This window comes from Typopeltis vanoorti, chromosome 8, assembly GCF_054136105.1.
Source record: "Typopeltis vanoorti isolate ZY-2024b chromosome 8, IOZ_Tvanoo_1.0, whole genome shotgun sequence".
In the NCBI taxonomy this organism is placed as follows: domain Eukaryota; kingdom Metazoa; phylum Arthropoda; class Arachnida; order Uropygi; family Thelyphonidae; genus Typopeltis; species Typopeltis vanoorti.
This window is the reverse complement of record NC_143556.1, coordinates 2,818,442-2,844,691: the sequence shown is the minus strand read 5'-3', so window position 1 is coordinate 2,844,691 and position 26,250 is coordinate 2,818,442. Positions and strand designations below refer to the sequence as shown.

Below are 26,250 nucleotides of genomic sequence, written 5' to 3'. Positions count from 1 at the left end.
CATCTGTTGGTACATTTCTAAGTGTGAGTGCATAGTTATGGCTGTGACCCTTTCCATAATGCATTGCATTATACATGTCTGCAAGGAGATGTGCTTTGCATTATGGGATACTAAGGCAAGTGATGTGAAATCAGTCCACCTTTGCACGAGTTGCCCCATTCCTGAAGATACTTCAGGCACAAACTTTGTTTGCTTACACTTGGATAAAGGATTAAACCAAATATATAATTTATTCTTACTTGATGCTAGAAGTGTTTTTGATTTGATAATGTAGAATACTTGATATTCTATATTCACAAGGATTGTGAATATGTAGTTTGATATGGCAGGCACATAGGTATTCTTAGCTCTAGGAAATCAAGGAAAGTATAATAAATAATAATAATCAGTGAATGACACTGCTCGACTATAGTGAAATGCAATCAATCACAAGACCTTTCCTCATGTAAACTGAAGAAGACCTGTCAATTATTTTCAACAATGTTAGCATTTTATGATTTGATGTGCTTGTCATAGCAATGATTATTATAGTTAACAAAAATAATGTAATTAACTGCTACACAGTTAATTACATTAAATTAAAGTTTACAAATCCAGTTGTTTAGCATAAAGTACTTACAAAGAAAGGAACATTGCCCTTGGCTCGATCCTCTGATATGGCTAACTGCAACTGTTCTCCCCGAAGACAAAGTTTATCATCAGATGCAAGAAAAATCATCTGTGCAGTTCCAAGAAGTCCAGCTTTTTCAACAGAGGAATGAGACTGTGGAAATGAAATTAAATGAAAATATGTAACAATTGCAATTTTAAAAAAAGTGCTGATTCTATGAATCAGACGAACAATTTAATTTTATGCCAAATTCCAGTATTATTACTATCCAGAATAGTGGCAGTTGTCTGCACATACTCTTTTTCCCCAGATGATTTAAAATCACTGATAGTCTTGGACCAGGAATCTCTGATTAGCTAAGGTGGAGACTGGCTGACCCCGGTTTCCAAAAAGTTTGTTCGGATTAAACAGCCATGGGGAATAAAAGGTGTTAACAGATATCCCACCCCCTAGAAATCTCTATGGGGTATTAAGACTTACTGTGTAGGAATATATTAAGCATCATTCACACAATGCTTATCACATAACTTCTTAAATGCATTCATACCTATATTTAACACCCATTTCAATCTCCAAGTAAAAAAAAAAAAAAAAAAAAATCAATATTTCTTTGCTAACTACATTCTTAATTTCCAGCAGTGAACTCTTTTTTCTCTCTCACCTCCATATCTGCTATATACTGTGTAAGGAATGTGAGAATTTAAAGTGTGTTTCAGGTCGTGAGAGTGATATCGTTGTTGAAAGTCAGAATGTAGAAAATAGTGACACGAGAGGTATGAATAGTGATATTTGCGAGGTAGTACCAGATAGCTGTGAGGGCGGCGTTGAAAGTGAGAATGAAGGTAAAAATACAGAACGAATGAATGGATTAACGGATAATAAAAATAATGAGACAGATGCAATGAGTGAGATCGCATGGTTGTGCTGAGCGATACATACAGTGAATCGGCAGCTGGAGCGTTGGCAAAAATGTTTACTGAGCATACCAACTAATAAACGGCAAAAGTATAAGAAAAATAAGAGTATGATAATGAGTGTAAACAAAATGAAAGAGTGAGTGTTGTACGGAGATTCTTTAGTAAGAAGTGTGATAGATGAGAGTTTGACAAAATCATACGAACCTGGTGTGAACATTAAGGATGTAAGCGAGTATATAAAAATACAGAATGAATGAATGGATTAACGGATAATAAAAATAATGAGACAGATGCAATGAGTGAGATCGCACGGTTGCGCTGAGCGATACATACAGTGAATCGGCAGCTGGAGCGTTGGCAAAAATGTTTACTGAGTGTACCAACTAATAAATGGCAAAAGTATGATAAGTAAAATAAGAGTATGATAGTGAGTGTAAACAAAATGAAAGCGCGAGTGTTGTATGGAGATTCTTTAGTAAGAAGTGTGATAGATGAGAGTTTGACAAAATCGTACGAACCTGGTGTGAACATTAAGGATGTAAGCGAGTCTATCTGCAGCTCATAGACTCTATTAGAGTCTATGAGCTGCAGCCAAGGAGAATAGAAGTTGAACTGCAGGATAAAGAAAAGAGCACATTTGAAGCTATTTGGTGTGAGATTGAGGCTAGCAGAACAAAATATACAATTGGGTGCTGCTATAGACCAGGTAATGGAATAGATGATGGAGATAGTATGCATAAGCAAATAGAAGAAATGAGCAGAAGGAGGGTAATTATTATGGGAGATTTCAACTCTGGTAACATTGATTGGAAGGATGAGAGGACACATGGGAGGAAGGAATTGGTTTATGCAGTTATTAAGGAATAACTATCTGCGACAGCATGTAATGGAAAATACTAGGGGTCAGAGAGTGCTTGACCTAGTAATTGCATCTGAGAATTTGGCTGTAACAAATATGACCACGTTGCCACCAATTGGTGAGAGTGATCATAGGGTCTTGACTTGGGAGGGGTCTAAAGGTGTAGAAATTGCAATTAAGACAGGGTGCATGTGGAATTATCGGGCTGGTAAGTATGACAAGCTTAGGAGTTTGATTGGTTCAGTGCCATGGATTGTAAAACTGCAAGGGCTGGATGTTGATAGTGCATGGGAGGCGGTTAAGAAATGTTTGCAGGAGGCAACGGCTGACTATATACCTGGAGTCCGAATAATAAATCAAGTAGGAGTTAAATGGATGAATAACACCATTAAGCGTGAGCTGTAAAAAAAGAAACAACTATGGCGAGAATTTAAGAAGAAAGGTAACCAGCAGGCACATGAACAGTATAAAGAGCAGGCCAGAAGGATAAAGAGTGTGGTAAGAAAAGCAAAAGCAGATTATGAAAGAACATTAGCCATGCAGGCTAAAGAGAATCCCAACAATTACGATATGTTGCAAGTAAAAGAAAAAATGTATATGGCAGAATGATTTTAAAGAATGCTGATGGTAGGTAAGTAACCAAATCAGTTGATATAGTGGAATTACTGAGCAAGCACTTTGCAAGAGTATATCATCCAGGTGGTGACATTGCAGGAACGAAAGAACCAACAGCTTATATGGGAATTGTGGTGAATGAAGTGGAATTGAATAGTCTATTACAAAACCTCAATGTCACTACATCTGTGGGATTGGATGGTATACCAGCTCGTGTCATACGTGAAGCGGCTAAAGAATTGTCAGTACCCTTGACCATTCTGTTTAATCTGAGTCTCGGGTCTGGGTTAGTCCTGACTGAGGGGGGTTGAAAGAGGGGAAAATAGTTCCACTGCATAAAGGAGGTTCCAAGACTACTGTTGTAAATTACTGACCGATTAGCACATCAGGAATCGTTGTCAAGGTCTTGGAGAAACTAGTCAAGAGAAGAATACAGGATTGGATAGACGAAAATGGGATACTGTATGGGGGACAACATGGTTTTGTGAAGGGTAGATCATGCCTCAGTAATTTGCTCACGCTTTATAACACAGCAACGACTGAACTAGATAAGGGTAATATGTTTTCAGTGATTCTACTGGACCTTGCCAAGGCCTTTGATAGGATACCACATGGAACTCTAATCAGTAAACTGGAGCAGATGGGGTTGGTGAGATGGATAGGAAGGTGGTTGATGGAGAGATATCAGAGAGTGGTTTATTCAGGAATAGAGCCCAAAGATGGCCTGTGACTAGTGGTGTGCTGCAGGATTCTGTTCTTGGACCACTACTGTTCAATTTTTTCATTAATGATAAAGGATCTAAGAGGAAGTGTTCATTTGTTTGCTGATGATGCAAAGTTGGGTAGAGCAATAGTGAGCACAGAATGTCAACATTTTGCAGGATGATTTGGATAGTTTGGAGGACTGGGCTAAGGAGAATGGATGTCAATTTGATGTGGCAAAATATAAAGTTATGCATTTTGGGGTGAAAAGTTTAGCAGCAGTATATCACATTTGTGGAACTGTACTCCAGGAGCTTGACGAGGCCAGGGATTTGGGAGTGTTGGTGGATAAGGAGTCGAAGTTTAGGGGGGCATGTTGCAAAAGTGGCTAGCTCATCAAATCACTTGGTTGTTGAAAAATACTTTAACAAGCAGAGACAAACAAGTTATTGTTCCTCTGTATCGAGCCTTGATAAGACCCCATCTAAACTACTGTGCCCAGATATGGGCGCCAGAGTTTTTTATGGATGGGGAGGAAGTGGAGAGGATCCAGAGACGAGTGACCAAGATGATAGCAGGTCTATGGAATGAATCTTATGACAACAGGTTGAAGATTTGTGGGTTGCTTGATAGGCGGAAAAGGGGTGATATGATTGAGACATTCAAATTACTGAAGGGTTTCTTAAGATTAATTAAGAAGATATTTTTGAGAATAGGATGTGGGAGGACTAGGGGCCATACATGGAAGCTGGGAAAGAGTGTGGTTAGCAAGGGTGTTAGAGCCAGGTTTTTTACTTGAAGAGTGGTGAATGAGTGGAATAAGCTGCCAGAGTCTGTTGTGGGTGCCACGACTGTAAATGAGTTCAAGGCAAAGTATGATAGATACTGTGTGAATGTGGAATAGTTGTTCTTGACATGATGTTAGGGCCTCTCTCGATGAGTCTATGGACTCCTTGGAGTTCCCCGTAATAATAATAATACAGAGAAACTTCTGCACTTGTTCTATAAAATCCACCTAGCAACTTAAGTATCCATCACATCCTTCCCCTTCTTCATTGTCTATCAAAAAAATGTTGAAAGAAACTTTCAGTTTATCCAGGTGAGAAGAAATCAGACAGTGGAATTATACCATTCAAGGCCATACCAAGCATACTGAGGAGAACCAGATCTTCTCCCATCTTAGAAGAACAGCAGGAAAGTAGTTCTACAGGCTGACTCTTAGAATACAGAACTGAACTTGATGGTAACATGTTTAGGATTCCTGATCATTTGGCATATAATCTTGCTGCCATCAACACTATCAGTTCATGCTTGGAAGACCATGTTGTGGTGTGTGGTGGGGGGCACTGTCAAGGACACATTATGGCATGGAGAGAGGATGCTCTCTCTATGAGGACAACATTGATAAGAGTAACCCTTTCACTGCATGTTCTCCTGCCCTTTTTCAACTCTTAGCACAAAAATGATAACAATGGTGTCACTGTAATCAATATAAAAAAATAAGCTCCCTCAAAAAAAAAAGATGAATAAGCATGCAAAAATATCAAGGAGGAAGAAATCTGTATTATAATAAACTTGAAACTAGTTTGGGACAGTACAATGATGAAAAATTTGAAATACAAGGGTAAAGAAAAAAAAAGTAAGGAAATCTGGAGTAAAATGGATGACCAGAGAAATCAAAAATAAATTGCAGGTGAAAAGAGGTTGTGGAAAACATATAACGAGAGAGAGAGGGGAACAATTGCATAAGGAATATCATATAAGACTTAAGTTAGGAAAAAGATTAGTAGTAAAGAGAGAAAAATTAGAAAGCAAGACAAGACTGATTCGAAGAGAATTCCAAGGAGTACTTTTGCTTAGGCCAGCTGGAGGAGAAGTAATCATTGACAAATGACCTTGCTGATGGAGACAATAATCAGATGACCAATGCATATATTTAACAGAGCTATTTAATGTTCAATTCATTAGGGTGTTTCATCCTGATAAAGTCAGTTTTATTTCTAGTGGGACAGAAGTGAATGAGGAGGATGTATTCTAAGTAGCGAGCACTCCAGATGTCAGTAAAGCAGTGGGAGTAGATGGTATTTTGCATGTGTTTTAAATGAATATATTAAGAAACTGATATATATTAATAAATGCCAATGAGCTGGCTGTTTAGTGAAACTCTTGCAACAGGACAAGTTCCTAAAGAGTGGAAGATATTTGCACTGCATAAGGATGGTGGTGACAAAAAGGAATCAAAACTATACACAAGTTTGTATTTCACCTGTGGTTGTTAAGATTTTAAAGAACTAGTAATTCTTCTAAAAGCTTATAATACAGAATTCAACAGTAAGAATATTATTTATGAAGACCAGCATGGATTTGCTAAGGAGAAATTCTCTTTTTAGTAATCTGGTTGACTTTTGTATAAATTAGCAAGAATAATGGATGAGAGAAAGGCATATATGTCTTTTTATTTGTTATTTTATTTGATACTGCAAAGGCATGAAACATGAAACTTTGGGTAGTGACTCTTCCCATAATGCATAGCATTATACATACCCATAAGGATATGTGCTTTGCATTATGGGATACTAAGGCAAGTGATGTGAAGTTATCAGCTTCTTGATACGAGTTGCCCTAGTCCTGATTATATTTCAGGCGCAAACTTTGTTTATCCAAACTTACTTGGATAAAGGATTAAAAAGTATATAATTTCTTGGTATCTTTAATTTATTGAATGTTATATAAGTTAATTAAGTTGTAACACATGGCTTTAGATATTTGTCTTGTGGACAGCATTGGAAATTGAATTTATGATGGATATCAGAGGGTTTTCCCATGGGGAAGCACTACTGTTGAGTAAGAAAGTTAAAGTGAGAGTCCCAAGGGTTTGGTATACTGGGACCATTTCACAACCTTTATATTGTCACTGGATTACAGATAGATATTCAGTTGTTTGGAGCAGTAATATTATATTGCTAATGTCATGGATTGGAATAATGACTTTTTATATTACAGATATTTCAGAAACATATCATGAACCATCTTCAGTGTATTACAGTTAGAAATTAAAAAAAATCAAACAATGAAGATGCATACAGAATGGAATCTTTCCTTATATCCAGTTGAAAGATGCATAAAAAACAATAATATTATGATTAAATCAGGCATGTGTGTGTATGTGTGTGTGTGTGTGTGTGTGTGAGAGAGAGAGAGATATAGTATAAATATCCATCTCATTCATGTGTCGTCTCCTATCTAGGAGCTTGACTACCATGATGTGACTCATGGTTAACTACGGGCATAACAACATGTGGTTATATCCCTATCTCTTCCACATATTGTCATAAGTATTCATGATTGTAATCCGTGTGTTGACGAAGACGGTTTGCTTGTTCTGAGAGACAAAAAAAACCAAGTTTCCAGGTGAAAAAACCCTCTACCTCTGTAGGAGACCGGCAAACTCACCTTTAGTCGAAAGAGACGAGACAAGGATCCCCACATCATAGACGGGAATCAAACCCAGGTGTTTCTGAACAAAGGGCTTCGCCTATACCAATTGAACTAGGAGGCTCTATAAATACAGTATATTAAAAAAAAATAATTATATAATATCAAGAAGTATAATAACTTGATAATAACTTTCCAGAGTTTTGGTATGGAAAGTCCAGCAGAAGGACTTTGGCACTTTCTTTAACAAGATGTTTATATTTACAGGAACATCATCTTCGTCAAATTACTGCCATGTACTCTCTAGGGGTACATGGCAGGATATGATAGTACCACATAAAATATTTACATTATTACTTATAATAAAATTAGTTTAATCCTTTATCCAAGTGTGAGCAAACAAAGTTTGCACCTGAAAGTATCTTCAGGACTGGAGTAAGGTGGTACAACACCAGGGCAACTCGTTGCAAAGGTGGAACAAGCTACCAACACTCCTATCTCAGTATCTCCTATAATGCAAAACACATCTCCTTGCAGATATGTCTAATGTTATGCATTAAGGGAAGGGCCACTACATAGGAGATACTGAGATGAGTGTTGGTAGCTTGCTCCACCTTTGCAACGAGTTGCCCTGGTGTTGTATCACCTTACCCCAGTCCTGAAGATACTTTCAGCTGCAAACTTTGTTTGCTCACACTTGGATAAAGGATTAAACTAATTTTATTATACTCTAACCAAGTGAAAAATAAACTTTCAACATCTTTCCCTAAATCCAGAGTAATTTATTAAAAAAGGGTGGCACACCATTTGGCAACTCCTATAGGTAGAGAAGACCTGCTAATGCTTCTGCCTGATATCTTCACTTGGGCCTGGCTCCCACTGAAGAGACCTCAATAAAGGTCAAAACTAGTCTGGGTAGTGGCCTTTCCCTTAATGCATAACATTAGACATATCTGCAAGGAGATGTGTTTTGCATTATAGGAGATACTGAGATAGGATTGTTGGTAGCTTGCTCCACCTTTGCAACGAGTTGTCCTGGTGTTGTACCACCTTACCCCAGTCCTGAAGATACTTTCAGGTGCAAACTTTGTTTGCTCAAACTTGGATAAAGGATTAAACTAATTTTATTATACTCTAACCAAGTGAAAAATAAACTTTCAACATCTTTCCCTAAATCCAGCGTAATTTATGAAAAAAGGGTGGCACACCATTTGGCAACTCCTATAGGTAGAGAAGACCTGCTAATGCTTCTGCCTGATATCTCCACTTGGGCCTGGCTCCCACTGAAGAGACCTCAATAAAGGTCAAAACTAGTCTGGGTAGTGGCCCTTAATGCATAACATTAGACATATCCGCAAGATGTGTTTTGCATTATAGGAGATACTGAGATAGGATTGTTGGTAGCTTGCTCCACCTTTGCAACAAGTTGCCCTAGTGTTATACCACCTTACCCCAGTCCTGAAGATACTTTCAGGAGCAAACTTTGTTTGCTCAAACTTGGATAAAGGATTAAACTAATTTTATTATACTCTAACCAAGTGAAAAATAAACTTTTTTACATATTACTAACTTCCTATCTACAATTTTCTTCCAAATCAGTCTGTTACTTATCAAGACTCCAACATTATCAGATCTTACATTTCTATCATCTAAGACACTTTGTACCATATCAATCCATCTATATTTTGGTCTTCCTCTGGGCCATTTTCCTGCCAACCTGCAGAGAACACTTGTTTTGCTAATCTTTCCTCGCACATTCTATTTAAGTGACCATACCACCTGAGATCAGTTCTGCTAACGCATTCCTGGATGCTGACAATGTCAAATTCTTTCCTAATTCCCTTGTTTTTAATACGATATTGGCATTGATTTCATCTGTTCATGCCTCATCAGGTCAACTGTTTTACTTCTGACCTAACTCTCAGATAAGTTAAAATTGGTTTGAACACTGTCTTGTATAAAGCTAATTTAGTGTTAAGACTAATTTCGCTCTTATTCCATATGAATTTATTCAATTGACTTCCTACCATACCAGCATGTTGATTTGGTTGTCTATTTCCATATTTAATTTACCATCTTCACTAAAAATCTTCCCTAAGTAGCTGAAACGTTTTACTTGTTCCACAGGTTCTCCGTTCACAACGCAGTTGACATTTTCAACGATTCTGTCTATTTTTATTGTCTTTGTCTTTTTATTACTGACCTCCATACCTATTACAACAGTTATTCAATTTAGTCAGAGAAGCTTGCAGACTTGTATCAGATTTATTTAGAAGTATAACATCATCTACATAAAGCAAAGAGCTGACATTAACATCTCCAATTTTGATATCAGGTTTAATACCACTTTCCTTCATAATATGATCCATATAGATAATGAATAACAGAGGGGATAATGTACATTCTTGTCTCACACCAGATTTAACATTAAACCATCTTCCTGTACTTACTTCAATCCTAACTGCTGATTTACAACTCAAATAAAGACTAAGTATTCCTAGATATAATGTTCCATTGACACCATATAACTGTAGCGTATTGATTAGCTTCTCTCTTGGCACCTTGTCATATGCCTTTTCCAGATCGACAAAACTTAAATACAGATCTTTGTTATATTCCCATGATTTCTCGACTATTTGTCGTAAAGTGAAAATCTAATCCTGACAGCCTTTATTTGGGCTGAATACAGCTTGTTCTTCACCAATCTTTTCTTCCACAATTCTTCTCAACCGTTTCTCAAGTATACTAGCATAAATCTTACCAGGAACACTCAGTAGAGAAATACCTGTGTAATTCTCATATTCAGTTTTATTTCCCTTTTTATATATGGATACTATTAGAGCTCTACTCCATTCATCGGGAATTGGTACTTCTGTCCACGCCTTCTGAACTATGCAGTGCAGCCACTGCAAGACTTTTATACCACCATACTTAACATTTTGGGTTGAATAACATCTACTCCTACTGCCTTTCCACATTTCAAGCCTTTGATGGCTTTTTCTACTTCAAGTATGGATATGTATTCCTGACTACATGCCTGGTCAGTGTTTTTACCACTGTGCTATCACTGCTTGTTTCATTTAGCAATTTTTCGAAGTAATTACTCCATACTTCAAGGATATCTTTTTTTCTCCTGTTTTCATGTCACTGTTATCATCTCTAATTCCTTTTACAGCACACTTTCCTCCATTTCTGAGCTTCTTCAACAACCTCCAGAATATTTTGCCACGTTCTTGATATTTATTTTCTATGTTTTTGCCGAAGTCCTCTCATGACTTTTGTTTAGCTAATTTTACAGTTTTGTGTTTAGCTTTCTTACATTTGTCTCGGTATTCTCTAAGAGCAAAAGGTGACTTATTTGCCAGGAACTTTTGATATGCTTTCTTCTTTTCCTTCACTGCCTCTTTTACTTCCTGTGTCAACCATGGAGACAACCTCACCACATGCCTCTCTGGCTGATTCAATCAGGGTTTTCTTCAAGGTTTGGTTCCTGTTCTCAAACTCTTTCATTTTTAATTCAATAATCTTTGTGTATTTTAGTCTACAGTTGACATCTGAGAGCTGCTCAAACTTCTGTACACTCTGGAGTCTTGCCCCAGGGAGAAAACATCACTATCAACAATAACATAGTCAATGAGACTTTTCTAATGCCTTGTCTCTTCTCTCCATGTGAATTTGTGCACATTTTTATGTTGGAACATGGTGTTATTAATAACCAGTCTATGTCCTGAGCAGAAATCCAACAGGTATTTGCCATTATTATTATCTTTGCTCTTTTCTCCAAATTTTCACAAAATATTTTTGTATATCTAACAATCATTTCCTATTCTGCTATTTAGATCCCCAACAAGGACCAACCTTTCCTTTTTCATTGTGTCAGTTGCTTTCTCTAAAGCCTCAAAAAATTCCTCCACTTCTATCTTAGTAGAGCTTTCTGTGGGACCATAGGCACAAATAAGTCTCATTGTCCAGTTCTCCATTCTGATATTTGCCCATATTTAGTGTTGAATACTATGGCTACTCCTTTTCCTTGATTGTCATTGCACGAATATAACATTTTGTATTTATTGCTCAGAAAGATCTCACCAGTTTTTGTCTTTTTTGTTTCGGTCACCCCTATTTTATCGATCTGGTACTTATCTAATTCCTCAGCTAGCTCCATTTCTTTCCATTCAGGCTTCTTATGTTGATAGTACCGATCTTCAACTCTAATGATATTGAGTTGGGGTGTGTTTTAGGTTTTGTTCCAGTAGCTGACTTTTCGCTGTTAACCCTGGGTCCCTGGCAAAAATAACCGGGCCCTGTTTAACCGGGCAACGCCCCCAGCTGACATGAAATTTTGTCATGTTGTACCATCATTTTGTATTTTGGTTTAAGCCAAGAAGAATACAATTTGGTCAGCTAAATCCCAAATTGCCAGCCCATCCTCGTTCATTCAGTATCCAGGTAGATACCCAACAGGGTGCACCACGAGAAGGTGAGGATTGGACATTAGATCAGAAGCACTGGTCGGTTCTCCGCATTCCTTTAAAGGCTATGGGTAGGTCTCCTCTCAGTTATAAAGCTTTGACCCATAAGCACCATTTGTATACTAATTTGATATCATCCTAGAAGATCCTATGGTTAGTATTTGTAATCCCATGTTCTGTTTGATCAGATTTGTTAATTTCTTGGAGGCAACATAGGACTGATGTGCAGAGATGCATTTAAAAAGAGATCAGTCTATTTGTCCAAAGCAGAATAACGGGAAGCTCCATGGAACTGGTTATATTTCAGGTAGCAGTAGAGGCAGAATTTTGTCTTTTGGAGATGGGATTTTATAGTTGATCGAATTCATAGGTTTGAATGTTGTAGAGGACACTAAACTTCTTTAAGATATTATTATTAGTCGTGACACCTCCAAGGAGTCCGAAGACTCATCGTGGGAGGACACCTATTGTACAACTCTCCGTCTCCACCACTACACTGATCATGTACATCAGTGCCATCTACTGCCCACCACCACCATCACCACAGCTAGTATTTTTTTGTCTGTAAATTGCGTGTATTCTGAAGGGCTGATTTGTCTGTATACATCCTGAAATACCTCTTATGTAATGAATGAAGATTCTATTTTGAGGTTTTAACTGTTGAGAATAGCTGTTTTTTCATATTATCTGTTCCTCAGATGAGGAACAGACGATATGAGCTCTTAAAAGAAAGCATTTAATAATGTGCTGGCCTGGTTGGCCAAGTGGTTAGCATATCCAAGCCAAAAGGCTGTGGATTCAAATTCTGCTGTGGGCATGGATGTTTGTGATTGTCTGTGAAAATACTAGTGGTGGTGGACAGTAGATAGAGTTGATGTAGATGATGTGGTTCGCTGTAGTTGGTGGATTGAGTGGTGGAGACGGAGAATTGTAGAGTAGGTGCCCTCCCTCGATGAGTCTTTGGACTCCTTGGAGATGTCACATAATTAATTTAATTAATTTCCGTGTGATGATACAACATAAGTGCCCTTTTACGAAAATGTACGGCACCATCTAAGTTCCCCCAAATTTTATCCGGGCTCCGGAACCAGCATAGCTGACGAATCAGGCCTATGGCTGGGTCAGTAGTCCTGACTGTAATCTGTGTGTGTCCACGACCGGTTTGCGGGATGAAAAACCCCAGATAAACTACAGGGAAAAACCCTGCTGTCCACGCCCAAGACCGGCTAACTTGGGTATGGCTGAGGAAGATCCTTTAGCTCCTCACGTCGTCGATGGGAATCGAACCTAGGACACTCCTTCCCCAGGCATATGGTTGCGAAGTGCAAAGCCACTAGGCTAACTGCGAGGACGTCACATAATAATAACAATAATATCATACTTCTATGAGGGATGATGAGTAGGAGTTATATGGATCTGAGAAAGAAGGTTTGCAAAGAACAGCTATTGATAAGGAACCATTTAATTCCCTTTTTATAAGAACTCTAGGAAAGATATAGCCCATCTGATTCAAGTCATAGTGAATTTGTTTCCGTGAAGATTAGCAAATTGTCATCCATATAGCAAAGCCACAGGGAAGGTTTTGAATTAAAAGTAGCAATTTTTGTTTCCAATTGTTCCATGCAGTACTTGGCAAGGATAGGAGAAATTGGAGTGCCTATTGCTATACCTTCAATTGGTCAATAAAGCTTTTTTCATTCCGGTAAAATGTCAGAATTCCTGACAAACTTAAAAGATCTAAAATATCAGATGGAAATTTTGATAAAAATTTTAGGGTGTCAGCTAGAGGAACATTAGTAAAAGATGAAGCTATGTCAAAACTTATTAATAAATTTATGAAACCTTTTCTCAAATCCTACTTTTAATAGAAAGTTTCTGGTATTTTTATCATAAGGGAATCCATAAATTCTAGGTGGCCTTGCATGATGACTTTTAAGGCTGTGAATTTTATTGGGATCAAGTGAAAATACAATATCTAATAAGGAATTAAATTTATTAAGCTGTCTCTTGTTTGGATCCCTGCTGATTAACACATTGATTTTTCAGTCTTGTAAATAAGATGTCCATTTTTTTATTTATATTCAGAAGAGTCAGATATTAACTGTAATACTTCCTTTATTGTCTCTGATAATAATAAGATTTTTATTTTTTAAAGGTTATGCAAAGGTTATTTCAATTCTGAAAATGGAATATTTAGAGATGTAAAGCTAGGATTACAAATAACTTTAGCAACTTCAAAATGTAATCACTCTAACCAATTAAATGTTCAACTGTGAAAAACAATATCAGGATTGCTGAACATTGGTTATGAGGAGGGAGAGAGCGAGAGAGAGCTTGTAATCTACAGTTTGGTGGGAAGGAAACAAAGTGGTAATATGACTGAGTTAAGCTAGAAAGAGGTATTTATCAAACTGGAACATATTGGGAAGATTTATTCATATGGTAAAACAAGGGTAAGGAAAAAAACAAGAAGTCATTCCTGAAAGTTGCAAAAGGAAGAGGGTAAGAAGTAAGTTTTTTGCACAGAGAGAAGGAGCAAGGAATGTATTGCATAAGGTTGTGAGAGTGCAATAGAAAATGAATTTAAGGAGTAGTGTGACACGCTTTCTGTAGTGTAATGCAGACCACCCACAAGTCGTGACTTATTGAGGTCCAAAATAATAATCAATTATTTAGTCCACCATTCTATCTTTCGTTACCCACCATCACACTGTTAAGTAAGAGTTTGTTTTGTAAGCAACTCCAGAAATTCAATACTTGTAACTACAGTTATAATATCCTGTAACAATCATCATCTGCATATCTGTTAATCGCAGTATGCCTAGCCATTTAATAATTGCTCTTCTCCCCCCCCCCCTCTCAACATTTCCAGGTTAATAATAGTCCACATGATACTGCATCCTATTCATTCTACTCAATAGCCTCAAAGCTGCTTTTCAACATCATCTTCCAGAATCTCCACTCCAACAGGTCAAAATTCATCTTCCATCAATCAGAGTACCCTTTTTTACCTTGTCCATCATCAATTAAGCCACTTAAACTCCACCTCTCATTCTTCTTGTATATTCTCTCTCTCTTCTGCTGCTGAAGGAACTTGATTTTAGTATGAATTCATCCCATAGTCATATCTCTATCTCCAAAGCAACATTATCCTTAGAGATCCCCCCCCCATCCAATCCTCGAGAAGCATTTACAAATTCCTGCTTCCCTGACTTGACACATTTTTCTCTGCTACTCAACAGCAATCTGTCAATCTTTTACTATCACCCTTACTTTGAAGATCCTCTGCAATCATATTCTAATCTCTCAAATGGGTATTTGTGATGGTCTTTGGATGAGACACAAATTCCATTAGCCAGTGTCATTTCACAGCCCCTGCTTACTGCAGGGCTGAAGTGATTTGAAAAAAAGTTTCATGTTAGGTCTATAAAGCAGGGTTTGTAGGTTATTATGTAAAAAATAACTAAATTACAGAAAAAAAACTGTAAAATTAATAAAAATAGAAAAAAATTACTAGTCCATCCATGGCAGTTATGCACTATAGACTTGCAACTTTTCATGAGTGGGATTTACATAAAAAATTCATATTACATCTAGGATGACAAGATAAATTAAATGAACATATATAATGAAAAATCAGACTATTAATTATAACATATGTGAATATCACTCACCTGATCAGAACAATAAGCCATTAATTTCTTCTCCAGCTCGTGGTCATCTGAATCTGGATACAGTTGCTTCAATGCTAGAATTTTTCTCTTCTTTGCTGCAAGTAATGCTACTAAAGTAGCTTCACTTGCAGTTCCCTGAAAATATATACAACTGCACTCAACATAATATTAACAATATTAATTTTTTTTAGTTACTATAGGAATTTTTTTCACAGTGCATATAAGTCTTCTACTCAAAGACCATCTTGATCCAAAAGCATGAACAAGTAAAAACCTCCATTTCAACAGCACCTGTGGGTGTGAACAGATGGCAAGCTAATCCTTTACTTTCTCATGTGTGCTGCTGATGCAGAGCGAGAAAACTGGTTTTCAGATAATCTGCAAAAGATGTTTTTAGAGTTTTATTAGTTGCTATTTAAGTACTGTGCATATTAATGATTAGGATGAATGAATGAAGGCTTTTAAATGTAGAGTTATATAACAGAACCTCCACATCTCTACTGACTGTGGTAATGGCTTTTGGGCAGAAAGATCTATATTTGAATCCCATCTAGGGCATGAACCTTTATAATGGCTTATAAAATGAAAATGAATTAGCTGTCTTCACACAAAAGCAGCAGGATTTGTCCCCATGAAAACTCAGATTTCTCATTCAGCAAAACAGACAAACTAACCTGACAACGTATACAACAGTCAGGCAGCAAAGTATGCATATAGGATTAAGTGTTCTGTCAGGATATTAATTAGGTTTAGATGAATCCAAAAGTACTTGGCAGTGACAAGCTGGTGGATTTAAAACATTAAAGAGAACTTATTAACATTTTTATACAAAATATATATGTATGTACTTTAGTAACAAAATATATGTATATTTATATGTTTATTTATATTCATACAAATATATATGTATGTACTTTAGTACATACGATGAACAAAATTAAAATGGCAGTTCAAGCAGGATCATGTGAAGCAGCCAATAGGCTTACTTGAACAGAATAAACAACATGATAAGATATCGGTATATATGTCTTGCAGAATGTTGAGAATGCATTTATTGAAAGGAGAAATAAAACAAATTTTGTTTCTGTTATTATAATTCGGGATCCCCAAGTCACAAGATTCATGGGGGGGGGGGGGGTCCATCTCATAACATAAAGTCCGTCAAACCATTACTTAAAACTCATTTGCTGGTGATACTCTTGCCACCTTATCAGATAATTCTACAGGAAAACTACCTTCTATGCGGGGGAAAAAAAAAAAAAAAAAAAAAGCCACTCATGCTCTTGCTCACCATTTCCTTTCATAACTTCTAAGGATGCTTGCATCCTTGTTCCATCCCTTTGTCCTACCACAGAAAAAACCTCCCCAGTTTCAATCCATGAAAGTTGTGCCAAAGTTTAAATGTTTCAATCTCTAGATTTACACACCTTCAGTCCCTTATAAACGCTGTGCAGTCCTGATATCATTTTTGTCATTGCTCTGTACCTCTCCAAGGTTAATTTATTCTCTTCAAATCCCAGTGACCAGATCGAATGAGATCTGGTCATTTTCTACTATTGTCTTCTGTGACTGCTTTATTATTATTATTATTATTATTATGCGACACCTCCAGGGAGTCCAAGGACTCATCGTAGGAGAGCACTCTACTTCACTAATATATCTCACCATCTCCACTACTACTTAATTCTCCTACTACAACACTACTATGCCATCTACTGCTCATCATCACCAACAACAGTATTTTTGGCTGTAAATTGGGTGTGTTCTGAAGGCTCATTTTTTCTGTACAGTATGAAAAACCCTGCCTACCTCTATATGAGATCGGATAACTCACCTTCAATTTTGAAAAGCCCATATAATGATTCCCCTAGTCACAACAAGAATTGAACCCAGGTCTTTTCCAATCGAAGGGCACAATGTTCCACTATTCTTCCAATTGCACTAATGTTTTGTTTAAAGTCTTTCAAAGTAATTACTCCAGACATCTAGGATATCCTTATCTTCAGTTTTCAGGTTACCTTTATCATCTTTAATCCCATTTACAGTGCTTTTCTTCATTTCTAATCTTTTTCAATAGCCTACCAAAGTCACCTCCTGATATTTACTTTCTGCATTCTTATTGCAGTCTTCTATGACTTTTGTTTAGCTACTTTCATACATTGCTTAACTCTTGTATTTTTCTCCGCATTTTCTGTATTAATGACATTGGGAAGGATTGCAACAAACTGCTATTTGCTGATGCAAAGATAGGTAGGGTAATCAGGAGTGCTGTGATATGCAGTACTTGCAGAATGATTTGAATAGGCTAGAATTGTGGCTATGTAAAAATGGATGTCCGTTCAATGTTAAAAAATGTAACGTCATGTGCTTAAGTGTGATTAGATATCCAATGTTGTATTATATTGATGGGATTATGCTAGAAGAAACTGATCAGGTTAGGGATCTTGGAGTTTTCATAAACAGGAAGTTGAAGTTCAAGGGTTCATATACAACAAAAATGGTAAATACAACTCGGAGAATAATTGCAATGCTGAAACGAACCACGACATGTAAAAATAAGGAAGGCATTTTGCTTCTTTCCAAGACCTTGATAAGTCCTCACTTGGACTACTACGCATAGGTCTGGTCTCCCAGTTTCTGTGATAATTCTGATACAGTGGAGAGAGTGCAAAGGAGAGTTTCAAAAATGATGTCCGAATTGTAAAATACTGCTTATGAAGACAGATTGAGAATTTGTAGGCTGTAAACACTAGCAAACAGGAGAAAGAAGGGTGATTTCATTGTGACTTCCAAACTTCTGAAAGGGTCATACACAGTGGTGAGCTATGGAAATTTTAACAAAGGGCTTGCATAGTCGAGCAAAAAAAAAGGGAGAAGGGTAACAATAGCGCATGTGCTTATTTTATTTTCAAACTTGGGCACATTCATTATAGAGGAGTTGAAACAATAATTCAAAATAATCTATACATTTTTGAACAGACTAATTTTTGTCGCTTAATATGTTTGAAAAAAAAAATTTTTTTTTTTTGAAAAAATAAAGTAAACAAGAAGAACAATGGGCTCGCAAATTTGAGAAAAATTTAACAAAGGGGCTCACATGAGCCCCTTATAGCTCACCAGTGGTCATACAGGATTTCAGCTGATGGAATTTTTCGATTCATGGAGGGTGGGGAAAGGACAAGAGGGCATCCATGAACGCTATCAAGAAGGTAAGGGCTAGATTTCTTCTCTCATAGAGTGGTGAGTGATTGGAATGGATTGCAGTTGGATGTCGGTGGTGCAAGTAACGTGAATGAATTCAAGAACAGGTATGACAGCTGATTAAATAGTATGGCCTCCCTCAATGAGTTCCTGACTCCCTGGAGGTCTCTCTTCTTCTTCTGCAGCTTGTCCCACTTAAGTAGAGTCACTGTTTTTTGGTGAGTCTCCTCTACATCCTGCTGTCTTGGGCTGTAACCACATCCAAGTTCTCTGAATGATACCAGCAAGTTGTGCATAATGTAGCAGTGTCTCAAAAAAGGGTAACTGGTAATATACCCCAGGGTTCTGTTCTTAGCCACCCCCCTGATGATTAACTTGTTTGTAAATGATATTTCATGTGGATTGACTGGAGATTTTCAGTTGTTTGCTAATGATGCAAAGTTGGGGAGAATCATAAGGAGCACTGCTAATGTTAATTCCCATCACGAAAATTTGAATAGACTTTTTTTTAGCTTAGACAAAATGTTTGGGGTGGTGCACCGAAATTATTATTATTATTATTTGACACCTCCAGGGAGTCCAAAGACTCATCGAGGGAGAGTGTGCCAACAGCATCGAACAATTGGCCCCCTTCCAACTACTAACCGCGCTCAAACTTACTTAATTGAGCCATTAGTAGCAGAGGCTCTACCAATTGACCAACCTTTGCCGGCAAATCCTCTCTAATACTGTTCGATTCTAATCAGAAGAGGGCAATCCAGCTAAATGATCCTTCTCTCACAGACATTCAGTTTCTACCTTGTGCCTCTTCTACAGATACTTTCATATAGAGTGCTCTGATGAACTGCCCACTATCAGTCCACCACTTTCCTCCAAAATTATTAGAAAAAGAGCTTGCTAACCAACACCTTTTTATAGTCCATCTTAAAACTCGCCGAACCAACTTCACTGCCTCCACTTTTATTTCATGAACTTCTGTTCTGTGGAACAGTCTCACCTGCTCTGGTTTCCCCAAAGAATACAATCTTGAACTGTTCAAACGAATGTGAACAGACAGCACTAATCTACTTAAAAGCCTTATGGCCTTTCATGTGTGGGCCAGATATGTGTGGTGTGCATGTGTGTGTGTGTGTGTATATATATATATATATATATATATAAAAGAGTGGGGATTATAGTTTTAATATTAATAAAAGAAGTGAATGAAATTCAAGATTCAAGTAAATGAGTGACAGATGACAGCAAACTGAAGTTCAGAGAATATATTGCAAGGTTTGTACATCATATTGCCATTATGATAAGAAGTACACTAACATTTGGTGATAAGGAGATGGTTGTGTCACTGTATAAAGCACTGGTCAGACAACACTTGGGATCATTGTACTCAGATTTGGTCACCTAGGTTTTCACTGTGATGTAGAAACATTCAGGAGAATCCAGAGAATGAGCAACTAAAACAATACCAGGCCTCTGGAATGTTGGCTATGGATGGAGGCTAAAGGAATGTAAATTACAGGTTAGTGGATAGGAGGAAAAGAGGTAACAGATGTTGAACTTAGTAAAGGGATTTTATCAGATTGATACAGAGGATTATAAAAAAAGTAGAAAGGTGAGAGGGAAAGAACCAGAGATCATCCCTGGAAGCTGCGTAAGAGTGTGGTGAAAGGAGTGTGAGTAGTAGTTTTTAAAAATGGAGAATTGTGGACAAATGATTTGATTTTGATTTTTTTTTATGGTGCAAAGACATCAAAAGGTTATACTGTGCCAGGACACAGCAGTACATGGTAAGTAGGACACTCACACACATCCAAGTCTTGGGAGGTATTCAAACCTGCAGCCTCTCAGCTGGAGTGGATACTCTAACCACTCATCCAACCAGGCTCGGTGGTTAGAGAGAGGGTCCTGAGAAAGATTACAGGCATGAACAGATAGCATCGACAGCAATATCATACTAAAAACGAGGATATTAGGAAAGAACTTGACATTGTCAGCATCCAGGAATGCGTTAGCAGAGTTAATCTCAGGTGGTATGGTCGCTTAACAGAATGGAAGAGGAAAGATTAGCAAAACAAGTGTTTTCTTCCAGGTTGGCAGGAAAAAGACCCAGAGGAAGACCAAGATATAGGTGGATTGATACAGTAAAAAAGTGCCTTAGAAGATAGAAATATAAGATCTGATAATGTTAGAGTCTTGACAGGTAACAGATTGATTTGGGGGGGAAATTGTAGATAGAAAATTAGTAATGATGTAAGTTTTTCATGCAGTACTATCATATCCTGTACACCCCTTGAGAGTACATATCAAGAATATGATGATGATGAGATTTTTAAAATCTTTCTTTTAAATTTAGTCACATTGAATTATAAAAAATAAATTAAAATAAAAATTTAGTCTGAAAGTAATAAACAAAGCTTTATTCCATGGAGTGCCCCAACATTTTAAATGTATTTTTGGCCATAACTCTTTAAATTAGTAAAGTATCAAAAAACCATTAAAAACCGTTTTGGCAGCAAAATCTTTAAGTTATTTCCTGACTAAGGAGGTTAAGATTTATCATAGTTGACATAAAATATGATGAAATAAAATAAATCAATAATAAGTTATTATTATTATATGGACATCTCCATGGAGTCAGAAGACTCATTGCAGGGGAGCCAAACTATCATACCTCTTATTGAACTCATTTACAGACAAAGCACTTACAAGTGAGTCAGGCAATGCATTCCATTCATTCACCACGCTCTAAATGAAAAATCTGGTTCTCATGCCCTTGTTAACCACACTCTTACTTAATTTTCCAGGGATGACTTCTTGTTCTTCTACCACTATCCCACTGCTAAAATATTTCTCCTGCATCAATCTTATAAAAAAACTTTTAGTAACTTAAATGTTTCTATCATATCCCCTCTTCTCTGTCTATCAACCAACCTCTGTAGTCCACAAACTCTCAATCTGTCAATGCAGGGGAGCATTCCTTACGTCACTCACCATCTTGGTCACTCGCCTCTGAATCTTTTCTACCACTTCCTATCTTCAAGGAGTCCAGGCAACCAGACCTGAGCACAGTAATCCAAATGTGGACGTATCAATGCCTTATAAAGAGGAATAATGACTTCTTTATCTCTGCATGTTAGTGTGTTCTTCAATAACCAAGTAATCTATGAACTATCTTGGACACCTTAGCAATATGCCCTCTGAACTTCAACTCTATCCACCAATCTCCAAGTCCCTAGCCTCATCAATCTCTTGGAGTACTGTTCCATCAATGTAGTACACAGCTGGTAATCTTTTAATCCCAAAATGCATAACTTTACACTTTTCCACATTGAACTGACATCCATTACCTTTTACCCATTTTGTCGGCTTATTAAATCATCCTGCAAACTTTCAACATCAGCTTGATTTTTTATTGCACTACCCAACTTTGCATCATCAGCAAACAACTGAATATCTCCCTTTAAGCCATTTCCTATATCATTTATGTACAAATTAAACAATGATGGTACAAACACAGAGCATTGTCACACACCACTAGTCACCTGCTTCATCCTGGACTCTGCTCCTCCATACACTACGTTTTGGTACCTGTCCATGAGTTCTCTCTAATATCCATCCCTATTTGTTTTAATTTGCATATCAGTATTCCATGGGGTATGCTGTCAAAAGCCTTAGCAAAATACAGCAATATCACTGTGCTGCCTTGTCCAACTCAGTTATCACTCTATTATAAAAAAGTTAATTCCTGAGGCAAAATGACCTTTAACAAAACCATATTAGCTCCCATAGAGTATCACATTCTTATCCACCCGTTCTCGAATTCTATCTTTAACCAACTTTTCCAATACTTTTACCACCACTCCTAAGATGGGGATTGGTATGTAATTTTCTACTGAAGTCTTAGAGCCTTCTTTATGCAAAGGAACTATTTTACCTTCCTTCCACTCCCTAAGGACCTTACCAGAGCTCAAACTAAAGTTAAATTGCCAAGTAAGAGGCACTGACAATTCCTTTGCACATTAATGTAATACCCGAGCTGATATCCCATCCAAACCTACAGGAGTATTTTCATTTAAATTCTGCAATATCCTAAGTGCCTCTGATTCATTAACCTCAATTCTCATATCAGTTATTGCTACATAAGACAGAAATATCGTCACTCGGGTGATAGATTTTTGAAAAGTGGTCACTCAGTAACTCTATTATTACATCTGACTCAGTCACCTCGATACCATCAGCACCCACTAAGGTTATCCTTTCAAAGTCATTCTTCCTTTTACATCTCACGTAGGGAAAGAATTCTTCCTTTGACCTGCTTGGCTAAAGTCTTCTCATAATCTGACTTATCCTTCCTTATCATGCTGGTAACTTTTCTAGCCTGGACTTTGTATTGCTCATGAGTGTACTGATCACCATTCTCCATAACATTTTCTTTGCAGATCATGCCTATTACTATTACTCATCCATTTAATGCCTACATTATTTATCTTACTAACCATGGAAATATATTCGAATATTGCTTTCCTCAAATACCTGCTGATTATATTCCATGCACTGCTATCATCTTTCCCCTACAATTTTTTATGCCATGTAAGCTGCCTCTGAAGCTTATAATTACCTAACCTATAGTTCCATGTATTACCTCTTCTTAAGAGAGAGATTACTAATTTCGCAACCTCCCAAGTCAATACTGCATGATCACTCTCACCAATCGGAAGTAACTTCGACACCTTACTTATGCATAGGTCTTCTGAACCTATGATCAGATCCAACATTCACATCACAAGTCCCTTCAGTTATATGCGGTCTCAAGTACAGTAATTATCTCTTAGAAGGTGCATAAATTCCATTTCGCCATGTTATCTTTCCTCTTTCCCATTGATATCAGCACAGTTAAAATTCTCCATAATAATTTACCGGCCTGTTGGCCAAGCGGTTAACGTATCCACTCTTTGTCCAAAAGGCTGTGGGTTCGAATCCTGCCATGGGCATGGATGTTTGTGATTATCTGTGGAAGTACTAGTGGTTGTGACAGGTGGTAGATAATTATTATTATTATTACGGGCAACTCCAAGGAGTCGACAGACTCATCGAGGGAGGCCCTAACATCATGTCAAGAACAACTATTCGTCTTTCACACAGTATCTATCATACCTCACCTTAAACTCATTCACAGTCATAGCACCCACAACAGACTCTGGCAGCTTATTCCACTCATTTACCACTCTCCAAGTAAAGAACCCAGCTCTAACATCTCTGTTAACCACATTTTTGCCCAGCTTCCATGCATGGCCCCTAGTCCTCCCCTAGTCCACCAGCCATATTCTCAAAAATATATTCTGGATTAATCTTATAGAAACCCTTCAGTAATTTGATTGTCTCAATCATATCACCCCTTTTCCACCTATCAACCAATTTGTGCAACCCACAAATCTTCAATCTGTTCTCATAAGGTTCATTCCACAGACCTGCCACCATCTTGGTCACTCATCTCTGGATCCTCTACCCCCCCCCCCCACCACCCATCAAGAAGAAACCCTGGCACCCGTATCTGGGCACCAGGGTTTCAGATGGGGTCTTATCAGGGCTCAATATAGAGTCCAGATGGGGTCTTATCAGGGCTCGATATAGAGGTACAATAACTTGTTTGTCTCTGCTCGTTAAAGTATTTTTCAGTAACCAAGTGATTTGATAAGCTGTTTTAGCCACTTTTGCAATGTTCCCCCTAAACTTCAACTCCCTATCCACCAACACTCCCAAATCCCTGGCTTCTTCAATCTCCTGGAGTACGGTTCTGCCAATGTGATATACTGCTGCTAATCTTTTCACTCCAAAATGCATAACCTTACACTTTGCCACATTAAATTGACATCCATTTTCTTTAGCCCAGTCCTACAAACTATCCAAATCATCCTGCAAAATTTTAACATCCTGTGAACTCACAATTGCTCTACCCAACTTTGCATCATCAGCAAAAAAGTGAACACTTCCTCTCAGATCCTTTCCTATATCGTTAATGAACAAAGTGAACAGTAGTGGTCCAAGAACAGAATCCTGTGGCACACCACTAGTCACAAGCCATCTTTTGGACTCCACTCCTGAATAAACCACTCTCTGGTATCTCTCCATCAACCACCATCCTATCCATTTCACCAACCCTATATCCATCCCCATCTACACCAGTTTACTGATTAGAGTTCCATGTGGTATCTTATCAAAGGCCTTGGTAAGGTCCAGTAGAATCACTGAAAACCCATTACCCTTATTCAGTTCAGTCGTTACTGTGTTATAAAATGTGAGCAAATTACTGAGGCATGATCTACCCTTCACAAAACCATGTTGTCCCCCATACAGTATCCCATTTTCATCCATCCAATTATATATTCTTCTCTTGACTAGTTTCTCCAAGACCTTTACAACGATTCCTGATATGCTAATCGGTCGGTAATTTACAACAGCAGTCTTGGAACCTCCTTTATGCAGTGGAACTATTTTCCCCTCTTTCCACCCCTTGGGACTAACCGAGCCCAAGACTCAGATTAAACAGAATGCTCAAGGGTAATGACAATTCTTTAGCCGCTTCACGTACGACACAAGCTGGTATACCATCCAATTCCACAGATCTATTGACATTGAGGTTTTGTAATAGACTATTCACCTCCACCACAATTCCCGTATAAACTTTTGGTTCATTCATTTCTGCAATGCCACCACCTGGATGATATACTCTTGCAAAGTGCTCGCTCAGTAATTCAACTATATCAACTGATTCAGTTACCTCCCTACCATTCTTTAAAATCATTCTGCCATATACATTTTTTCTTCTACTTGCAACATATCGAAAAAACTGTTTAGGATTGTGTTTAGCCTGCATGCTAATGTTCTTTTGTAATCCTTTTTCGCTTTTCTTACCACACTCGTTACCCTTCTGGCATGGGCTTTATACTGTTCATGTGTCTGCCGGTCACCTTTCTCCTTAAATTCCCTCCATAGTTGTCTGGTTTTTTGCAGCTCAAGCTTAATAGTGTTATTCATCCATTTAACTCCTATTTGATTTGTTATTCGGACTCTAGGTATACAGTCAGCTATTGCTTCATGCAAACACTTCTTAACAGCCTCCCATGCACTGTCAACTTCTAACCCTTGCAGTTTTACATGCCATGGCACTGTAGCAATTAATCTTCTAAGTTTGTCATACTTACCAGCCTGATAATTCCACATGTACCCTGTCTTAATTGTGAATTTCACACCTTTAGCCACTCCCAAGTCAAGACCCTATGATCGCTCTCACCAATTGGTGGAAACGTGGTCATATTCGTTACAGCCAAATTCTCATATGCAATTATGTCAAGCACTCTCTGACCCCTAGTATTTTCCATTACATGCCGTCGCAGATAGTTATCTCTTAATAACCACATAAAATCCAATTCCTTCCTCCCATGTGTCCTCTCCTCCTTCAAATCAATGTTATATAGTTGAAATCTCCCATAATAATTACCCTCCTTCCACTCATTTCTTCTATTTGCTTCTGCATACTATCTCCACCATCTATTCCATCACCTGGTCTATAGCAGCACCCAACTGTATATTTTGTTCTGCTAGTTTCAATCTCATACCAAATAGCCTCAAATGTGCTCTTATCTCTATCCTGTGGTTTCACTTCTATTCTCCTTGGCTGTAGCTCATCCACTATCATCAATAACACACCTCCCCCCATTTTATTCTCTCTGTCTTTCCTGAACACACCATACCCCTCACATTCAATCCCACT

The 26,250-nt window shown here is 37.7% G+C and overlaps 1 protein-coding gene across 1 annotated transcript in view; it reads right to left on the bottom strand.

Annotated features, from left to right (window-relative positions):
* The window catches only part of Ddc (aromatic-L-amino-acid decarboxylase), a 204,993-nt gene that overhangs the window by 120,185 nt on the left and 58,558 nt on the right, over positions 1 to 26,250 (bottom strand). The window contains exons 4-5 of the mRNA XM_090396490.1: positions 15,282 to 15,416; positions 620 to 763 (exon numbers count right to left, since the gene is read on the bottom strand). Of these exons, the coding sequence (XP_090252616.1) occupies positions 620 to 763; positions 15,282 to 15,416 (279 nt within the window). The remainder of the gene's footprint in view (positions 1 to 619; positions 764 to 15,281; positions 15,417 to 26,250) is intronic.